This window comes from Perca fluviatilis, chromosome 7 (assembly GCF_010015445.1).
Source record: "Perca fluviatilis chromosome 7, GENO_Pfluv_1.0, whole genome shotgun sequence".
NCBI classification, from domain to species: Eukaryota; Metazoa; Chordata; class Actinopteri; order Perciformes; family Percidae; genus Perca; species Perca fluviatilis.
Window position 1 is genome coordinate 14,600,815 of NC_053118.1, and position 20,476 is coordinate 14,621,290.

Consider the following 20,476-nt stretch of genomic DNA (forward strand, 5'->3'; position numbering starts at 1 on the left):
CTGATCTGTGTGGCTCTATTGTTATTTCTTCAGAAAGTAGGTCATGGTTGTTTTGTTTATTCTCTTTCAGGAAGCTCACCATGGTGGTCATCAGTGGAATAAGTGAGAATCCAGAAGACTTACCAAAGTAAGATTAAACCTACAGTTTACACACATACCACTATATTTTTTAATTTTTAAATTAACTAACAATTTAAAGCGACTGACACATATGTTCAAATTTGATTCATTCAATAAATAATTTTTTGTCTTAAATCCACTAGCCATTTTCATATTATACCAACATTTGCAGCATCATGAGCCTTCTTGGTAAGGTTACTAAGAAAACTCAGCCTAGAGTTGTTTTATTCTCCCCAAAAGATGTTTTATTTTTACAAAAGCTCCCGCAAAATCAGGCATTTTGGGCCGCAACAATCTCAAAACGATGTGAAATCCTGGAGGGACTGACAAATTCTATGAGGCTTCTTTTTCAGTCTGTGCCTCCTTAGCTTCCACTGTTGCACTTTACTTCAAGCATAATATAAGACCTTTTATAAGCAGCTAGCTAAGCATTTCAGTTTCAATCTAGTAGTTTACTTCTAATATGTGTTTTGCCCTACCATCTATTTTACTGACATTCATTTCTGAATTGGGCTGCAAGAACTATTGTAGTTGCTTTTGTTTAACAGTGCAGCTTATCTTACTTAACATGTTTCAATTTGTATTTTACTCCCAACAGCCATGTTAAGCAAGATTGTGGTAGATCCAATAAACTGACCTGAAACAATTGGAACATCCTAATCATTCATTTCCCCTTGTTGGTTTTGTTCCTCTGTCTGTTTCTTACCAGATCTACTACAGCACCCTTCACTAGTAGCATCACTGTAAGCCTCCCAGAATACTACAGTGACTGTGACTACCCTGAGGGTGACTCCGGGAGGTGTGTGTATGAGCGTTATGGAGCCAATTTTATTCCCACCCTCTACGCCAGTTTCTTCCTCCTGGGCCTTCTGGGTAACTCTTTGGTCATCTGGGTCATTGCTTGTGGCGTGCGACTCCGCAGCATGACCGACGTGTGCCTCCTAAACTTGGCTGTTGCTGACCTTCTCTTGGTGTGTACCCTTCCCTTCCTTGCCCACCAAGCCCGGGACCAGTGGCTGTTTGGGGATGCTATGTGCAAAGCGGTCCTTGGTATTTATAATATTGGTTTTTACAGTGGGATCTTTTTCATCACTCTAATGAGCATTGACCGGTACTTGGCTATAGTACAGGCCATTTACGCTATGAGAGTACGGACAAGGTCCTTTGGAATGATCGCAGCGGCTGTTACATGGGTGGCTGGATTTTTGGCTTCTTTCCCTGAAATGATCTTCCTCAAAGAGCAGCCTGATGTGAATACTAATATGACTCAGTTTTTCTGCTACCCTGTATATCCCACAACTTCGAATGACGACACCACTTCATCCAACTCTCACATCTGGAGCATCTTCAGCCTTTTTAAAATGAACTTTTTGGGTCTATTTGTCCCGGTAGTCATCATGGGTTTCTGCTACTCACAGATTGTCTGGAGGCTGCTGCACAGCCCGTCATCCAAGAAACAAGCCATCCGTTTAGTGCTCATAGTGGTAGTTGTTTTCTTCTGCTGCTGGATCCCCTACAACATTGCATCCTTCTTCAAAGCATTGGAGCTATTGCACATCTATACAGAATGTGAAAGCAGCAAAGCCATCAGATTGGCTTTACAAGTCACTGAGGCCATTGCCTACTCTCACAGCTGCCTCAACCCCATCCTGTATGTGTTTGTTGGGGAGAAGTTCAGGAGGCACCTGCTAAGGTTGATAAACAGGGCTCCCTGCAGGCTGTGTCAGATGGTCAAAGTCTGCATACCCCAGGACAGAATCAATGGGTCAGTCTACTCACCGACCACCAACCTGGGCAAGAGGAGCACTGCTGTGTGAAGTGTGTTCCATAGACGGTATAAAGGTGGGTTGTTATTTCTGTCTGTGTGGTCATCTCCACAATGAGGGAATTTCTTGTGAAGTCAAATAGTGAAGTTGAGAAGCAATTCTTGCTAATTCTGACTTCTTATGGGCTATTTTAGGACTTCAGTTCATTTTTCACTCACAATTGGCTTTAGTTTGAGTTTTGGAAATGTAAGAATATGACAAAATACATACAAGACACAAGCCTAAATCTTAAATCCTATGGTATGATTTTGTAATAGAGTAACATGCAAACACAGTGTAGCCGTGTATAAAGGTAAAGGTATATATCTTTATACTTTTATAAGTTCTATAGACTACATAAGAATGTACAATGGAAATGTACTGTAAATATGGTTCCGGATAGATAAGATCTTTAACAGAGTTGATGAAGCAGATTGTATCTGCAATTTTAAAGGTCATAAATAGTCCTGAAATAAATTTTGTCTTCTCTTTTTTTTTGGGGGGGGGACACAAACTCAGATGCTGACCAGTTCCTTGCAGGACAAACACCAGTAAAAGAAGTGAAACAAATAGCTAAACATGGCTAATTGCAACAACAAAAAAGCAAAGCTTTTGCAAGTATTGTAAGTTTCAAAGCATCTGTAATAGCAGATTTGCACCTCACCTCAACCTAGAGAAAACCACAACATGATAGAAAGCGGAAGTATATGTTGTCAGTTTAATCTTTGCAGTCTCTGTGCACGAATTTGCATTTTGCTGTCAATTTTTGGAACTATCTCTGCAAAACTTCTAATGAAATTAATCAGCATTTCACCAAAACAAGTCATTTTCAAATCATTATACTCTATATTCTATCATGCAGACTGACTAGCCAAGTGGATATTATGCATACCATATCCTAACTACAACATCCTTGGTTTGATTCAAGTTTACCCCCACCCCCACCCCACACACACACTCTCAAGGCATTTCCTTACTTTCCTTAGTCAGTAAGGCAAACCATAATTTCCAGGTGGGGCAGTTTCAAAATTTTCATTGGCTGAATTTAGAACTACAAAAATGAATCGATTTGTTGTCAACTGTTACAGTAATCACCACCTATTTTGATAATGGAGTAATTGGTTGGAGTCAAATCTTTGTCAATCTTTTTCAAAAATGATCTTATTTCAGCATCTTAAATGTGAATATTATCTATAGTTTCTTCACTACTATATGACGGTAAACTGAATTTCGTTGAGTTGTTGACAAAACAAGACATTTGAGGCCGTCATCTTGGGCTTTTTGGAAAAAAGTGGTCAACATTTTTGACCATTTCTGTCATTTTATAGACCAAACAACTAATCGATTAATAGAGTAAATAATCAACAGATTAATCGACAATGAAAATAATCGTTAATTGCAGCCATTGCTGAATTACATCATACAATATTTCCAGTATTTTTCACCTTTATTTATTTATTCAGGGAGAGTACACTGAGAGCAATGCTCTCCTGATCACATTCACACAGTTACACATTCATACCTGGAAGCTGCCCAGTACAACCACAGTCTGATCTGCTGGCCACTGAGCAGCTCCACTGGAGCAGTTGGGGTTAAGGGACTTGCTCAAGGGCCCCTCAGTTGTGGTGATGAGTGTGGATTTTCACTTTCCCCTCCCAGATTTTATCCTGCCGTTTTGGGGATGGAACCGGTGACTTACTGTTTATTATCAAGGGTAAAACGGTATCTTAACTGATTATTATTTGTTTAAATGTTTATGTCTATATTCTATTCTAAAGAAAAGCATCATATTGTAGCATCTGTTGTTTTTTTTGTCACAGCAATCATGCTGATATATGTGACTGAACGTGCCAACACAAGCATATATTTTTGTAATGTTGAAGTTATGTTTAATGTGTCATATTATTTTAAATAAAATATTATTATAAAAAAAACAAATAAATATTCTTTGGTTTTTATTCTTAACACTGATATGTTGCTGTTGTATTTTTTTGCATGAATCTCCATTTGAGGATTATATTTTGACCTTTTTTAAACTTTATCCACAAGATTTTCTTTCTTTCTATCTACTGCAGCCTTGTGACATCAGTTCTCTGGACTCTAGCCTCATTCATGAGGATGCACTTGTCATGATAAGAAATCTAGTGGAGTGACTCACTGGTAATATTGCTTGGGGATTTGCAGCCTGTTATGATCAATTATACAACTGATTTCCTCAATGTAGCCTCGCTAGAATTAGTCAAAAAAGAGAAAATCCTCGACAATTCAACAAAAATAGCAGACAATACCACATTGCGTGAACAAGCAATATTAAGCCACATGATAAATCAACAGTAGAATAAAAATGCAAACATCGACATGTTTAAACAATACAAACTCCTCAGCTGCTGCAGTTTCATACACACTCACACACACACACACACACACACACACACACACACACACACACACACACACACACACACACACACACACACACACACACACACACACACAGTTCGGTTGCTTAGCAACATTAACGTTCTCCTCTGCAGAGATTTACAACCATAGATATTTAACATAATGACCCATAATGATGCAGTTGTTGAATTTATGTAGCCTGCTGTTCACAAACTGCTCCGGCCTATATGTGACTCCCTAAAAACTTGGTATTTCACCCGAAAGGCATGTCTTGTAGGACGCAGCCGTTGTTGTTGTTAGAACTCGCAGCATTGCATTCTAGCTAGTCTCCGCTTCAATGAGCCGTGACGATCAGCCCATGCTTTGCACGTTCGTACTTTAACGTTATATGCAGTGTTGTAATGTAACAAAGTAAAAATACTCAAGTATTGCTTTTGAGTACTTTATACAAGACTGGTTATATGACAACGTGAGTGCACCACCTGAATGCAGAACAAAAATCCTGAATTATTTTGGTATGATTGCTTCAATACAAACAATACAAACTCCTCAGCTGTAGTCACAAACACACACACACACACACACACACACACACACACACACACACACCGCTCCATTGCTTAGCAACATTAACGTTCTCCTCTGCAGAAATTTACAACCATAGATATTAACAGTGGTTACAACCACAACTATCACAGTAAGTTTGCCTGTTACCCATCTGTCTGAACGTCATTCTGTGGGTCTGCACCGCAAAGTCCTCCTCAATCTGCTCCACCTTCTTACTTACAAACTTTAGCATTTTTTTTGATTTGCTATACTTAGCGTGCATTAAACTGGTGTTTACTGTTATTATGGTTGCTGTCACATGCAACTTTTTATTTCTAACCTACCTTTGCCGAGGTACAATAATGCTAAACTTGACCTATGATGCAATTGTTTAGTGCATTTTTGTAGCCTACTGTTCACAAACTGCTCCGGCCTATATGTGACTCCCTAAAAACTTGGTATTTCACCCGAAGGGCATGTCTTGAAGGACGCAGCAGTGGTTGTGGCTAGAACTCGCAGCATTGCATGCTAGCTAGTCTCGTCTCAGCTTCAATGAACCGTGATTATCAGCCCATGCTTTGCACGTTCATACTTTAACGTTATATGACAATGTGAGTGCACCACCTGAATGCAGAAAAAAATTAATTATTTTGGTATGATTGCTTCCCCCTCTGCTCCTCTGAACAGTTGGGTTTCTACAGTGGGACATTGTTTGTGACCCTAATGAACAGTGTTGGTCATCTTACTTTAAAAAAGTAATTAGTTACAGTTACAAATTACTTCTCCCAAAAAGTAATTGAGTTAGTAGCTCAGTTTCACATTATAAAAGTAATTAGTTACTCAGCAAAGTAAATGTGACGTTATTTTTTATGTTCTATAACGCTATTATGTTCTATAACATCTTTAACGTCAAAGATGTTTATATTAACTGATTGTTGTGTTCAGCTCGGCCTTGGTGACCTGTTGCTGACCCGAAAAATCGAGCGTTGCTTGTTTTAACAGAGTGGCTCCGTCTCCTTCGCTGGAGCTCACGCTAGCTGCATTTGGGCTTGGGGTTGGGTTAGCAGCAGCAACAAGTGTCATGTTAGCATGTGTTGATGTGAGGGGCTTCATAAGATTCAAGTTGCTTGAGGCAGATGTGGATAAAGTCTTTTTTCCTGGGCATAGCGTGCATGTTACATAAACATTCTTGCCTTTAATTTCAATGAGGGAGAAGTAGTGCTGGTACTTCCAGTTCGAGAACGCTACCTTTGAATTTCCCTGGCTCGTCGCTGTCTTGTGTTTAGTATACCTAGTGTGTTTAGTTTCATTCAACCAAATTGTAGTAACGTACCACACCACTTTACATTCTCAGTAACGATAATGGCGTTGCAACAATGGGAAAAGTAATTAATTAGATTACTCCGTTACTGAAACAATAACGCCGTTAGTAACGCCGTTATACTTAAACGCCGTTACTCCCAACACTGCTAATGAGTGTGGACCGCTACCTGGCCATCGTCCACGCTGTTGCAGCCATGCGAGCCGGGACACTTTGCTATGGAATCATAGCCAGCATCACTATCTGGGTTATATCGGTCATCATGGCAATCCCTGGGGTGATCTTTGCCTCCTTGGAGCTAGTAGATGCAGATAGCAACAGCTACGAGTGCCAGCCACTGTATCCAGAGGACTGGCAGCAGTTTTGGAAGATGCTGCGAAACTTGAACGAGAACACTGTGGGCCTTTTCGTGGGTCTCCCTATCATGATTTTCTGCTATGTGAAAATCCTTTTTGTGCTGTCCAGGTCTAGGAACTCCAAAAAGAACAAAGCTGTAAAGCTGATATTCATCATAGTGTGTGTGTTTGTGGTGTGCTGGGTCCCCTACAACGTCACAGTTTTCCTTCAGACACTGCAGCTGTTCCTGGGCAACTTAAACAACTGCAAGGCTTCAAAATATTTCCACTCTGCCATAGGCTTTGCAGAGATCATTGCACAGTCTCACTGCTGTGTAAATCCACTCATCTATGCATTCGCAGGGGAAAAGTTTAGGAAGAAACTGGGCTATGTGCTGACTAGGTACTTCTGCCAGAGCAGAGGGACTTTCAGCCACAGAGACACCACAGACACTTCCAACACACCCGTAAAATCAGATAATTAAGAATGATAAACACAACTTGCTACAAAGATGGCAAAGTGTGTGTGTGTGTGTGTTTTCTAAAAGCTGTAAAATGGTACTATGGACTGGTTTGAACAATTGAATGTTTAGTCTATAGAATCTTCTGAACACATTACTTCAAATCATGTAATTCAAAGTATATTTAAAACTTGTGAAAATATATTGTTTTTGTAAAATAAAGAACGTAAACTTGATTGCCTTTTTCTTTTTTATAGTAAGTGAGAAAAATTGATCTGTAAATTTAAACCATTCTGGCATGTGTGTGTAATCTTACAAATGTGACATCTTGACACAGCATTGCATCACTTTTATCAATAATACACACCCATGTAAAAGATACACCATAAAACCCCTTGATATGCTGTACTATCACACATGTATATGAAATGTCTGTGTGGTTTGGTTTTTGTTGGCCAAACAAAAAAAACTAAAGATTTGTAAATTTGACTACAAAACTGTTATATGTGCACAAATGATGGACTATGCTGTTGAAAAACATAATCTACAGGTGACCACGCCTTTGCAGAATCATTAAGTTGTAACAATGGGAAATTACATTATCAAGAATTATGATTGTTAGGTAGACAGGCCAGTACAGCCAGATCCGGTTGGGGAGAGTTCTAGCCCGACCAGGCTCCTCTCCTTAACCTGTCTCTCTTAATTATGCTGTTTTTTGACTGCTGGGGGGGACTTCCTTTGACACACTGAGCTTCTCTCTCCTCTCTTTTTCCATCTGTGTACTTCCATTTTCCAGAAATGCTTGTTACTAACCTAGCTCTGGGGAGCTTATTCCCTGGAGTCCATATGTTTTCTTTTCGCCCAGCAGGTTTCCTTGGATTAGGTTGGCCCCTAAATCATGGTTGCAGCCTGTTGTCGTGGTCTTGCTGCGCGTCCTGCTATGCCCTGTTACACCTGCTGCGCTCTGCAGTGCCCTACTACGTCCTTCTGCGTCCTACTGCGTCCTACTACGCCCTGCAGTGCTCTGCTACGTCCTGTGACACCCTGCAGTGCCCTGCTATGCCATGAACTACTACAACTTCCATTTCTAGTCACTGATCCATTATCTTTATTGTGACTATTATTGCCACTGTTCATCACACCCCCAACTGGGACCGTCCTACACCGCCTACCAAGAGCCTGGGTCTGTCCGAGGTTTCTTCTTGAGAGGGAGTTTTCCTTACCACTGTCGCACCGCATGCTTGCTCTTGGGGGAATTACTGGAATTGTTGGGTCTTTGTAAATTATAGAGTGTGGTCTAGATCTACTCTATCTGTAAAGTGCCTTTAGATAACTCTTGTTATTAATTGATACTATAAATAAAATTGAATTGAATTTAATTATAAAGCTTATGATTTAGTGGCATAGGTCTTTAATGACTGAGATGCAAGCATGCAAAAACACCAACATGTTTACTTCTCTGCTTACAAAGACATTTATTAAATATACTACAGTTACAAGTATTAAACACTACAATAACAATATTTTACAAACAAGACAAGAGGAAAAGGGAAAACTGATACACAAAGCTATGGCTATGAATGACTAGCAATGTTGCAGCTATCTATTTTTAGGTTGGTATGAGAGACCTGATAAACAGATGAGATGACTGTTACCTGAGAAGCAGCAAGTCAAATCAACAGGTACAACAGCTTAGTTCTGAATTGCCAAAATTGAAGTAACAAAATATAAAAGGCACCAGGGTTTAAGCAAGTTGATGAGGTTTTTGTAGAAATACGGGCTTCTCCTTGGGGTGGCTTCTCATGGACAATGGAGTTAGATGTGCTGGGGTGAGAAGCTGGAGTGTGGATCTGATTAGTAAGTCGGTCGGTCCGGATATTAAAAGTTCCCATTGGAAGAGAGCTCCTGGTTTAATCTCTCCTAGTTTCTTAACTCATGACTCATTCACCTCCTAATTTCCAAATCACAACTTCAAACTAGCAAAGAGCAAGCTTCCACCCAGAATGGCAAAAGGGCAGGAAGACAGAACATAAGGCAAAAAGCAAAACAAAAGAGCAGCAAGTGAAAAACCAAGGCTAGAAAGCATGGTTTCTCAGATAAGAGATTATTTTAAAGTTTCAGTCTGCCCACCCAGAAGGTTCATCCTGGCCAATCACAGGGATTTGAGAGTGCGGGGGAAGGGTGGGAGTCAATCCTCCCCTCCTGTCCATGGACAGGCAGGTTTAACTCCTGAATGTTACTCTAGTCTGCACCTCTAAATCTGAGGCCATGGTTCTCAGCACGCTTCACCGCACCGTTGTGACGAAAAGAGAGCTGAGCTGGAAGGCACAACTCTCAATCTAATGGTCATGATCGAAATAACTAGATTGCAGGTACAAGTGCCCAAAATGGGTTTTCTCAAGAGGGTGACTGCCGTCTTCCTGAGACCGGGTGAGAAGCTCAGTCATCTGTGAGGAACTCTGACTACAGCCGCTGCTCCTTTGTGTCGAAAGGAGCCAGTTGAGGTAGTTTGGGCATCTGGTAAAGATTACCCCCTCATTAGGAAGGAGAATTTTTCTGGCATCTAGTAACTCATAATATACTGGATTGCTGTAGTGATTTTTAAATCTAAACTTTATTACAATAAAAATTATATATATAATTTGTATTAAGCACCAGAAAATGATAGCTCAGCGCTGGCTCCCCCCACTTTGTATAAAACAGTGGTTGGCGTATTTTCTGGACATAGTTATGCTTGAGCTCTCTACAGCAAGGATTAACAAAACCAAGTATAGGTATAAGGTTGTGTGATGTTTTTAAAAGTCTAAACCTGTACTATTATTGAAAGTTTACTTGTTTATTATCAATAAAAAATGTATCAAAACATTTTTTTTGTCTTCTCTTTTATAGAGAGACAAACTCAGATGCTGACCAGTTCCTTGCATTCAGTCAGGCCAAACACCATTAAGAGAAGTGAAACAAATAGCTAATAGCTAAAAAAAAAAGTGCAGCAGGAAACCTAAGTATTGCAAGATTCAAAGCATCTGTAATAGCAGATGTGCACCTCACCTCAACCTAGAGAAAACCACAACATGATATAAAGTGGAAGTATATGTTGTCAGTTTAACCTTTGCAGTCTCTGTGCACAAATTAGCATTTTGCTGTCAAATTTTGGAAATATCTGCAAAATTTCTAATGAGATTAATCAGCATTTCACGAAAACAAGTAATTTTCAAATCATTATACTTTATATTCTATCATGCAGACTGACTAGCCAAGTGGATATTATGCATACCATATCCTAACTGCAACATCCTCGGTTTGATTCAAGTTGACCACCTTTGTTGCACGTCATCCCCCGCCCCTCTCAAGGCATTTCCTTACTGTAGCCCATATAATGGCAAAATGCCAGAAAAATATTTGGTGAAAAAAAAAAAAAAAAGTAATCTTAATAAACTAATATAAAATGATATAATAAAATCAATTATATTTATTAAACTTAAAATTTTAATTTTTTTTTTTGTATAATCTTACAATTGTGACATCTTGACACAGCATTGCATCACTATGAAAAGTCATTCTTGGCAGCTTGTAAGTATTTGACAAGAAGTGTGCAGAGCAGTGTCCCTGTGTCATAACAAAAACATATTTGACTAAGTAGGGTCATTGGGGCCTACAATTTAGCTACTGACTGAATCAAAATAATACATAAACATTTTTAAGATCTGGAAAACGTGATGTCCCATCTCATTTTGCACTTTAGATATTAGTCAGAACTTTTTCCTACAAAAAGAAAGTAATTTGCTAATACACTGTGCTGTTTTGATATAACTAGATAGACTGCAGTGATGGTTGGTATCACTTCTGCAACGCATAAAAGCACAAACATGCACGCAGAGCTCTGCAAACTGCAATCTGTGTGTGCTTACAGGCCTGGTCCGAGTCACATTGCATCTTTTGAAGCTTGCAAATGTGGACTTGTGGTTCTGGGTATATAATCCGCAGTCACTGTGGTCTTTAACATGAACGTTTCGAAAGCATTCACAGGAAGTAACATGCCATAGGCTACATCTCACATGCAAGCCCACAAGCCCACCTAAAGCTTGGGTAGGGGTAGGTGTATTTTGCACGCCTTACACCTTGTCTTCCGTGGTGTGCAAACCAATTGTCATTTCTCGTACATAATGAGCTTGGGTGCATTGCTGATAATTGATTTGATCTGGCCGTATACATCAGCATCTTGTGATCCAGAAGAAATACAACGATCAGCTATCTTCTTATCAGCACTGGCAGGTAAAGTTTGTCTGTTTTTACATTAACATGCTTTATGTGACATATCTGTAAAATTGTTTATTGGATAAAAAGCTCAACAGCTGTTGAAATGAATTGACTACCACTGACCCTAACTTAAGTGTAGCTCTGAGTAATTCTAGACATGAGGTCAGGTCATTATTATTCCAGCTATTACAATAGGTTTAGATGTGGCTATTAGGTTTATAACACAATACGTTTCAAGTATTTGAATTCAATGTGCACTTTATCCTACTAATGGCTTTTAAAGACACAGTGATGGCTACATTGAGTCTGCTTTTTAAAAAGGAAGTCAATAAGAGAAAAGAAGAAGAAGAAGAAGAACTACTTTCATTTAAGTTTCCATATAACTACAACTTCCCTACCCTTTGTCCTGTGTGGATCCCTGGGAAAGGAAATTTAGTATCATTTCCTATGACACCCGTGTCTATAATGCATTGTAAAAATTCTTATAATGCATTATAATCTGCTTATAGCACTGTATAATTATAGTTTTTTTAAGAATATTCCTTGATCGTTTTATAATACATTATAAAGTATTTCATAGTGATTTGTAAGGTCAAGTATCATGATTCTCGCAAGGGTCATAGTGTACTATACTTACTATACTATACCTGTACTAATCTTTTATAAAACATGATTACTGTTATAATGCATAATAATGTGATTATAAGTTACTCTCAGTAGCCATGTAATGCATTATAGATAGGGGCATCATAGAAAGTGTTACAGGAATTCTCATTCCACTGCTTCTTTGATCTGTTCAAAATTGCTATGTAGAAAAGATGCATTGATGATGGTCATCAGTCAATTCAACAACCAATCAAACAGCATTTGATGGACAGCACAGTGACAACGGAGACAACCATTTATTGGAATCCTACAAAATCGTGAACCAGAAACTGTGCAGGAACAGCATTACTGTGATCAAGTTTCTAACTAAAGCTAGAAATCAGAAAGAACTTAAAGCAGTAGGATTACCTTACTATACAGCCCCCTGCATCTGGAACTCCCTTCCCCCGAATATCCGCAACACTGACTCTCTTTCAAGTTTCAAAACTCATCTTAAACACACCTTTTTAAACTGGCTTATTCACTTTGATCATATGTTCACATCAATTGTTGGTCTGACTTTTTTTTGCTTTTTAAATATGCCCTGTACTGTGTTTTTAACTTAGTACATTGATTTTTCTTGTAAGGTGACCTTGAGTGCTTTGAAAGCGCCTATAAATAAAATTATTGTTATTATTATTATTATTATTATTATTATTATTATTATTATTATTATTATTATTATTATTATTATTATAAATATTTATTATTTATTAATTTTCGTCCGAATCACATTTAGCAGGCATAGCCAGGACAATATCTTCCCCATTCATCACTTGATAACTTTTGCACATTCTGCCCTAGTATTAATTTCGTCAGACGAGACAAGACTAAATATGTTCGTTAACGACCTTTTTTTCTATAACTAAGAAGAGACGATGACAAGACTGCACCGATGTCCAATAACGCTGACTAAGACTAAATTAACATGCATTATTGTTGACGAAAAAAGATGAGACTAAAATGTTTTGCATAAAATAAAAAGTAAGATGAAATCTCACTTCATTTTTGTCTTCAATCATCTCTTCTTTTTCATTATGAGATAGAATATTCAGCTGTTACGGCACCGGTGCCTTAACGACCGTTATCTACCGGACCAGCAACGCGGATTTCAGCTGCGCTTCTCTCTGATGTTCCTAAACATCGCCGCATGTCATGGTAGTTAACACTACACTTTGCAGCAGGTAACGTTAGCCTACCGTTAGCTAGCAGCTGGAGTAAACACAGTTAAAATGCTGACAGCTAAACGGTGTAGAAGTTTGTCTGTATTTCACTGTAGGGGATTCCTGTAGCTGCCGTTGTCTGAAAAACAACAGAAACTGTTCACTTGAAACTCGTCTCGCCAGCCTCGTGCTGCATTCAGAGTTATTTTAAAATACCCTTTTCCCATCCAGTGGTTGTTTTTTTCCAAAACTTTACTGGTGAAATAAGGAAAAGGCTCGATATTTGGTCGCATTTTATGTACAAAAGAATCAGAATGTGTCATTATAACTATTTGACTGAAATGGTTATCAGAAATAATCTCAGAAATAATTTGTTATTTAAAAAAAGACTAAACTTGACTAAACTTGACTTAACAAAAAAATATATGTGAATGACTAAATATGACAAGGATATTTGGCACAAGACTAAGACTAAATTAAAAATAAGTGACAAAATTAACACTATTCTACCCAATGTTTTGACTCTTCAGACACTCAATACACACCCATGTACTGGTAAGAGATACACCATAAAACCCCTTGATATGCTGTACTATCACACATGTATATGGACTGAGATGTCTGTGTGGTTTGGTTTTTGTTGGCTAAACAAAAGAAAAACTAAAGATTTGTAAATTTGACTATAAAACTGTTATATGTGCACAAACGATGGACTATACAGTCGCAAAACATAATCTACAGGTGACCACGCCTTTGCAGAATCATTAGTTGTGACAAAGGGAAATTACATTATCAAGAATTATGATTGTTATATTGCCCTGGCCTCCAGCACTACTGTCCTATATCCTTTAACGGCCATCTAAAACTAACCTCAAGAACAGCCTTTTTTCACCTTTGTAACATTGCCAAAATTAGGAACATCCTATCTCAAAACGATGCTGAAAAACTAGTCCATGCATTCGTTACTTCCAGGTTGGACTTAAGTAATTCCTTACTATCAGGATGCTCAAATAAAAACCTTAAGACTCAGATCCAGAATGCTGCAACGCGTGTTCTGACAAGAACTAAGAAAAGAGATCATATTTCTCCTGTATTAGCTTCCTGTAAAATCCAGGATTGAATTTAAAATCCTTCTCCTGACCTACAAAGCTCTAAATGGTCAAGCACCATCATATCTAGAAGAGCTCTTAGTACCTTATTGCCCCACTAGAGCATTGCGCTCCACGAATGCAGAGTTACTTATGGTTCCTAGAGTCTCTAAAAGTAGACTGGGGGCCAGAGCCGACAGCTATCAGGCTCCTCTCCTGTGGAACCAGCTCCCAGTCTGGGTCCGGGGGGCAGACACCGTCACCACATTTAAGAGTAAACTTAAAACTCTCCTCTTCAATAAAGCTTATGGTTAGGGAGTGAGGAGTCGCAGTGTCCGCCTAACCCGGCCCACCTGCTTCTTGTCATAGTCGTCCGATTCATCTACCAAATAATCAATGATACAATCAACGTAGGGGGAGACGGGCCAGTACAGCCTGATCCGGTTGGGGAGAGTTCTAGCCTGACCAGACTCCTCTACTTAACCTGTCTCTCTTAATTATGCTGTTTTTTGACTGCTGGGGGGGACTTCCTTTGACACACTGAGCTTCTCTCTCCTCTCTCTTTCCATCTGTGTGCTTCCATGTTCCAGAAATGCTTGTTACTAACCTAGCTCTGGGGAGCTTATTCCCTGGAGTCCATATGTTTTCTTTTTGCCCAGCATGTTTCCTTGGATTAGGGTGGCCCCTAAATCATGGTTGCAGCCTGTTGCCGTGGTCTTGCTGCGCGCACTGCTATGCCCTGTGACACCTCCTACGCTCTGCAGTGCCCTGCTACGTCCTGCTTCATGGTCCTGCTGCATCCTACTACGCCCTGCTGTGCTCTGCTACGTCCTGGGACACCCTGCAGTGCCCTGCTATGCCATGAACTACTACAAATACTATTTCTAGTCACTGATCCATTATCTTTATTGTGACTATTATTGCCACCGTTCATCACACCCCCAACTGGGACCGTCCTACACCGCCTACAAGAGCCTGGGTCTGTCTGAGGTTTCTTCTTGAGAGGGAGTTTTCCTCGCCACTGTCGCACCACATGCTTGCTCTTGGGGGAATTACTGGAATTGTTGGGTCTTTGTAAATTATAGAGTGTGGTCTAGATCTACTCTATCTGTAAAGTGTCTTGAGATAACTCTTGTTATGAATTGATACTATAAATAAAATTGAATTGAATTTAATTATAAAGCTTATGATTTAGTGGCATAGGTCTTTAATGACTGAGATGCAAGCATGCAAAAACACCAACATGTTTACTTCTCTGCTTACAAAGACATTTATTAAATATACTACAGTTACAAGTATTAAACACTACAATAACAATATTTTACAAACAAGACAAGAGGAAAAGGGAAAACTGATATACAAAGCTATGGCTATGAATGACTAGGAATGTTGCAGCTATCTATTTTTAGGTTGGTATGAGAGACCTGATAAACAGATGAGATGACTGTTACCTGAGAAGCAGCAAGTCAAATCAACAGGTACAACAGCTTAGTTCTGAATTGCCAAAATTGAAGTTACAAAATATAAAAGGCACCAGGGTTTAAGCAAGTTGATGAGGTTTTTGTAGAAATACAGGCTTCTCCTTGGGGTGGCTTCTCATGGACAATGGAGTTAGATGTGCTGGGGTGAGAAGCTGGAGTGTGGATCTGATTAGTAACTCGGTCGGTCCGGATTTTAAAAGTTCCCATTGGAAGAGAGCTCCTGGTTTAATCTCTCCTAGTTTCTTAACTCATGACTCATTCACCTCCTAATTTCCAAATCACATCTTCAAACTAGAAAAGAGCAAGCTTCCACCCAGAATGGCAAAAGGGCAGGAAGACAGAACATAAGGCAAAAAGCAAAACAAAAGAGCAGCAAGTGAAAAACCAAGGCTAGAAAGCATGGTTTCTCAGATAAGAGATTTTAAAGTTTCAGTCTGCCCACCCAGAAGGTTCATCCTGGCCAATCACAGGGATTTGAGAGTTCAGGAGGAAGGGGGAGTCAATCCTCCCCTCCTGTTCATGGACAGGCAGGTTTAACTCCTGAATGTTACTCTAGTCTGCACCTCTAAATCTGAGGCCATGGTTCTCAGCAGGAAACCGATGGAGGCTTACTTTGGGTCTCTTCCTGAGACAGGGTGAGAAGCTGAGTCATCTGTGAGGAAATCAGACTACAGCCGCTGCTCCTTTGCGTCGAAAGGAGCTAGTTTAGTTTGGGCATCTGGTAAAGATTACCCCTGGGCGCCTCACTAGGAAGGAGAATTTTTCTGGCATGTAGTAACTCATAATATACCGCTGGTACGACCTTTGCATCGACTTTTTAAAAAGATATACTCAAAAATCTAAGCATAACACCATGGGATGGGGGAGGGTGGGGATGTTTGTTCTGCATTTGTGAGGTATAAGGTTTTGTGATTTTTTAAAAAGTCTAAACCTGTACTATTATTGAAAGTTTACCTGTTTATTATCAATAAATAATTGATCTAAAAAAAAACAAATCTATGCATAAAAAAGGATTTAAATAAATCACAGAAATTCACTGGATTAGATAGTTGGTTTTTTTTACCATTAATGGGAAACAAACCAATTATTGAATGTGGATTTACCATATCAACATTGCAATCAAACTGAACTGTAAATCTGATCTGTGTGGCTCTATTGCTTATTTCTTCAGAAAGTAGGTCATGTTTTTTTTGTTTTTTTTCCAGGAAGCTCACCATGGCTACAACCATCCCTGCTGTTGTTGCTTTCAGTGGAATAAGTGAGAATCCAAAAGACTTACCAAGGTAAGATTAAACCTACAGTTTACATACATACCACTATATTTTGTTCTTTAATGCTTAAATCACTTAATCATAAATTCTATGAGGCTTCTTTTTCAGTCTGTGCCTCCTTAGCTTCCACTGTTGCACTTTACTTCAAGCCTAGTATAAGACTTTTTATAAGCAGCTAGCTAAGCATTTCAGTTTCAATCTAGTAGTTTACTTCTAATATGTGTTTTTCCCTACCATCTATTTTACTGACATGCATTTCTGAATTGGGCTGCAAGAACATTTTTGTTGCTTTTGTTTAACAGTGCAGCTTATCTTACTTAAAAGGTTTCAATTTGTATTGTATTCCCAACAGCTATGTTAAGCAAGATTGTGGTAGATCAAATAAACTGACCTGAAACAATTGGAACATCCTAATCATTCATTTCCCCTTGTTGGTTTTGTTCCTCTGTCTGTTTCTTACCAGCTCTACTACAGCACCCTTCACTAGTAGCATCACTGTAAGCTTCCCAGAATACTACAGTTACTATGACTACCCTGAGGGTGACTTCGGGAGGTGTGTGTATGAGCGTTATGGAGCCAATTTTATTCCCACCCTCTATGCCAGTTTCTTCCTCCTGGGCCTTCTGGGTAACTCTTTGGTCATCTGGGTCATTGCTTGTGGCGTGCGACTCCGCAGCATGACCGACGTGTGCCTCCTAAACTTGGCTGTTGCTGACCTTCTCTTGGTGTGTACCCTTCCCTTCCTAGCCCACCAAGCCCGGGACCAGTGGCTGTTTGGGGATGCTATGTGCAAAGCGGTCCTTGGTATTTATAATATAGTTTTTTACAGTGGGATCTTTTTCATCACTCTAATGAGCATTGACCGGTACTTGGCTATAGTACAGGCCATTTACGCTATGAGAGTACGGACAAGGTCCTTTGGAATGATCGCAGCGGCTGTTACATGGGTGGCTGGATTTTTGGCTTCTTTCCCTGAAATTATCTTCCTCAAAGAGCAGCCTGGTGTGAATACTAATATGACTCAGTTTTTCTGCTACCCTGTATATTCCACAGCAACTTCGAATGACAACACCACTTCATCCAACTCTCACATCTGGAGCATCTTCAGCCTTTTTAAAATGAACTTTTTGGGTCTATTTGTCCCGGTAGTCATCATGGGTTTCTGCTACTCACAGATTGTCTGGAGGTTGCTGCACAGCCCGTCATCCAAGAAACAAGCCATCCGTTTAGTGCTCATAGTGGTAGTTGTTTTCTTCTGCTGCTGGATCCCCTACAACATTGCATCCTTCTTCAAAGCACTGGAGCTATTGCACATCTATACAGAATGTGAAAGCAGCAAAGCCATCAGATTGGCTTTACAAGTCACTGAGGCCATTGCCTACTCTCACAGCTGCCTCAACCCCATCCTGTATGTGTTTGTTGGGGAGAAGTTCAGGAGGCACCTGCTAAGGTTGATAAACAGGGCTCCTTGCAGGCTGTGTCAGATGGTCAAAGCCTGCATACCCCAGGACAGAATCAATGGGTCAGTCTACTCACAGACCACCAGCCTGGACGAGAGGAGCACTGCTGTGTAAAGTGTGTTCCATAGACGGTATAAAGGTGGGTTGTTATTTCTGTCTGTGTGGTCATCTCCACAATGAGGGAATTTCTTGTGAAGTCAAATAGTCAAGTTGAGAAACAATTCTTGCTAATTCTGACTTCTTATGGGCCATTTTAGGACTTCAGTTCATTTTTCACTCAGTTGGCTTTAGGTTGATTTTGAGTTTTGGAAATGTATGAATATGACAAAATACATGTGACAATGTATCTTAAATCTTATGGTATGATTATGTAATCGAGTAATACAAACACAGTGTACCCGTGTATAAAAGTAAAAGGTATATATCTTTATACTTTTATAAGTTCTATAGACTACATAAGAATGTACAATGGAAATGTACTGTAAATATGGTTCCGGATATGCAAGATCTTTAAAAGAGTTGATGAAGCAGATTGTATCTGCAATTTTAAAGGTCAAAAATAGTCCTGAAATAAATGTCTTATCTTTTTTGAGAGACAAACTCAGATGCTGACCAGTTCCTTGCAGTTCAAACACCAGTAAGAGAATTGAAACAAATAGCTAAACATGGCTAATAGCAAAAAGAAGAAAAAAAAGCTTTTGCAAGTATTGCAAGTTTCAAAGCATCTGTAATAGCAGATATGCACCTCACCTCAACCTAGAGAAAACCACAACATGATAGAAGCGGAAGTATATGTTGTCAGTTTAACCTTTGCAGTCTCTGAACGAATTAGCATTTTGCTGTCAAATTTTGGAAATATCTCTGCAAAATTTCTAATGATTAATCAGCATTTCACCAAAACAAGTCATTTCAAATCATTATACTCTATATTCTATCATGCAGATTAACTAGCCAAGGGGATATTATGCATAACATATCCTAACTACAACATCCTTGGTTTGATTCAAGTTGGCTACCTTTGTGGCACGTCATTCTCCCCCCCACCCCCTCCCTCTCAAGGCATTTCCTTACTGTAGCCCACATAATGGCAAAATGCCAAAACATTATTTGGTGAAAAAAAATAAAAAAACTCAGTCAAGACATGCAACTGTTTTCACACCCTACAGTCTAACCTTCAGTAATAAACTGACTTTGACATGTAAAATTGGTGAAGTGCCCCTTTAAAAGTACACATTTTCATTAATGACAGTAGTATGTGTTGCCTTGGTCCCAGTGACCAAGGACAACAAGGATATTACCCGTTTACTTTGTTGAAATTGCTCTCTAAACAGGGTAATACAGCACCTGTTCTTGTTTGTACGCATTTTGGTCAGCAAACTGTGTTTAATGTGCTAGAAATAAACTTTACTTACTATTTCTTTGTTGAGAATTGCTCTCTAAACCCCGTTTCTTGTAAGGGAAGTACATAATCCTTGTGTTGTCCTTCGGTCACTGGGACCCGAAGGACCCTAAGGGATACTGGTTGAAAACCCACCTGAATTTACGGAGTGGCCCCTAAATGCTAGTGCAGTCAGTAAGGCAAACCATAATTTCCAGGTGGGGCAGTTTCAAAATTATCATTGGCTGAATTTAGAACTGCAAAAATGAATCAATTTGTTGTCAACTGTTACTGAGAAGGTTTGAGAGAGATGTGTAGATGGCTGGCTTGAGACCAGTGGAGGCGTCGTTGACTGGACAGTTCAGTCACTTTTAATTCCACAATTTTCTTATATTCCAAGTAATATCAAGTTAACAAGTATGGGTGTGTGTGGGTGTGTGTGGTTTCTGAGGGTGAAAGGATATGGGATATAATTAGCTTCACAATGCCACAATACAAGGCCACAATTAATTTGGATGACAAACAATACATACATTATCTGCTCTGTTATTAAACTAACAATTAATATAACTAATCAAATGCACATTTTTTACACAGGTAACTCAAATGAGCAATGCAAACCAATTTCAACTGTTCAATATAACAGCACCTTTAAACAGCACACAAACAGAAAGGAAGCAATATAAAAGCACCTTAACGGCACAAACAGAAAGGAATGCAAGATTGGCACTTGCCTTATAATTAC

General features: G+C 39.3%; 3 protein-coding genes across 6 annotated transcripts; all 3 read left to right on the plus strand.

Moving 5' to 3' along the window:
- The first annotated feature begins 74 nt into the window (after positions 1-74).
- Positions 75-2,869, plus strand: LOC120561707 (C-C chemokine receptor type 1-like). 2 transcript variants are annotated; one of them, XM_039804906.1, is made up of 3 exons: positions 75-127; positions 830-1,962; positions 2,445-2,869. In XM_039804906.1, the coding sequence occupies exons 1-2, from the start codon at positions 81-83 to the stop codon at positions 1,935-1,937; spliced, it is 1,155 nt and encodes a 384-aa protein (XP_039660840.1). In that variant the 5' UTR covers positions 75-80; the 3' UTR covers positions 1,938-1,962; positions 2,445-2,869. The 2 variants fall into 2 exon arrangements, with proteins under 2 accessions (XP_039660840.1, XP_039660839.1); XM_039804905.1 differs by having other exon boundaries at positions 830-2,869.
- A 268-nt stretch (positions 2,870-3,137) lies between these two features.
- Positions 3,138-7,090, plus strand: LOC120561930 (C-C chemokine receptor type 5-like). The gene is made up of 3 exons (XM_039805273.1): positions 3,138-3,143; positions 5,559-5,590; positions 6,340-7,090. The coding sequence occupies exons 1-3, from the start codon at positions 3,138-3,140 to the stop codon at positions 7,010-7,012; spliced, it is 711 nt and encodes a 236-aa protein (XP_039661207.1). The 3' UTR covers positions 7,013-7,090.
- A 4,007-nt stretch (positions 7,091-11,097) lies between these two features.
- Positions 11,098-19,067, plus strand: LOC120561617 (C-C chemokine receptor type 1-like). 3 transcript variants are annotated; one of them, XM_039804766.1, is made up of 3 exons: positions 11,098-11,260; positions 16,828-16,905; positions 17,357-19,067. In XM_039804766.1, the coding sequence occupies exons 2-3, from the start codon at positions 16,838-16,840 to the stop codon at positions 18,465-18,467; spliced, it is 1,179 nt and encodes a 392-aa protein (XP_039660700.1). In that variant the 5' UTR covers positions 11,098-11,260; positions 16,828-16,837; the 3' UTR covers positions 18,468-19,067. The 3 variants fall into 3 exon arrangements, with proteins under 3 accessions (XP_039660700.1, XP_039660702.1, XP_039660701.1); XM_039804768.1 differs by lacking the exon at positions 11,098-11,260 and adding an exon at positions 15,603-15,619; XM_039804767.1 differs by lacking the exon at positions 11,098-11,260 and adding an exon at positions 16,376-16,417.
- Positions 19,068-20,476: the final 1,409 nt, after the last annotated feature.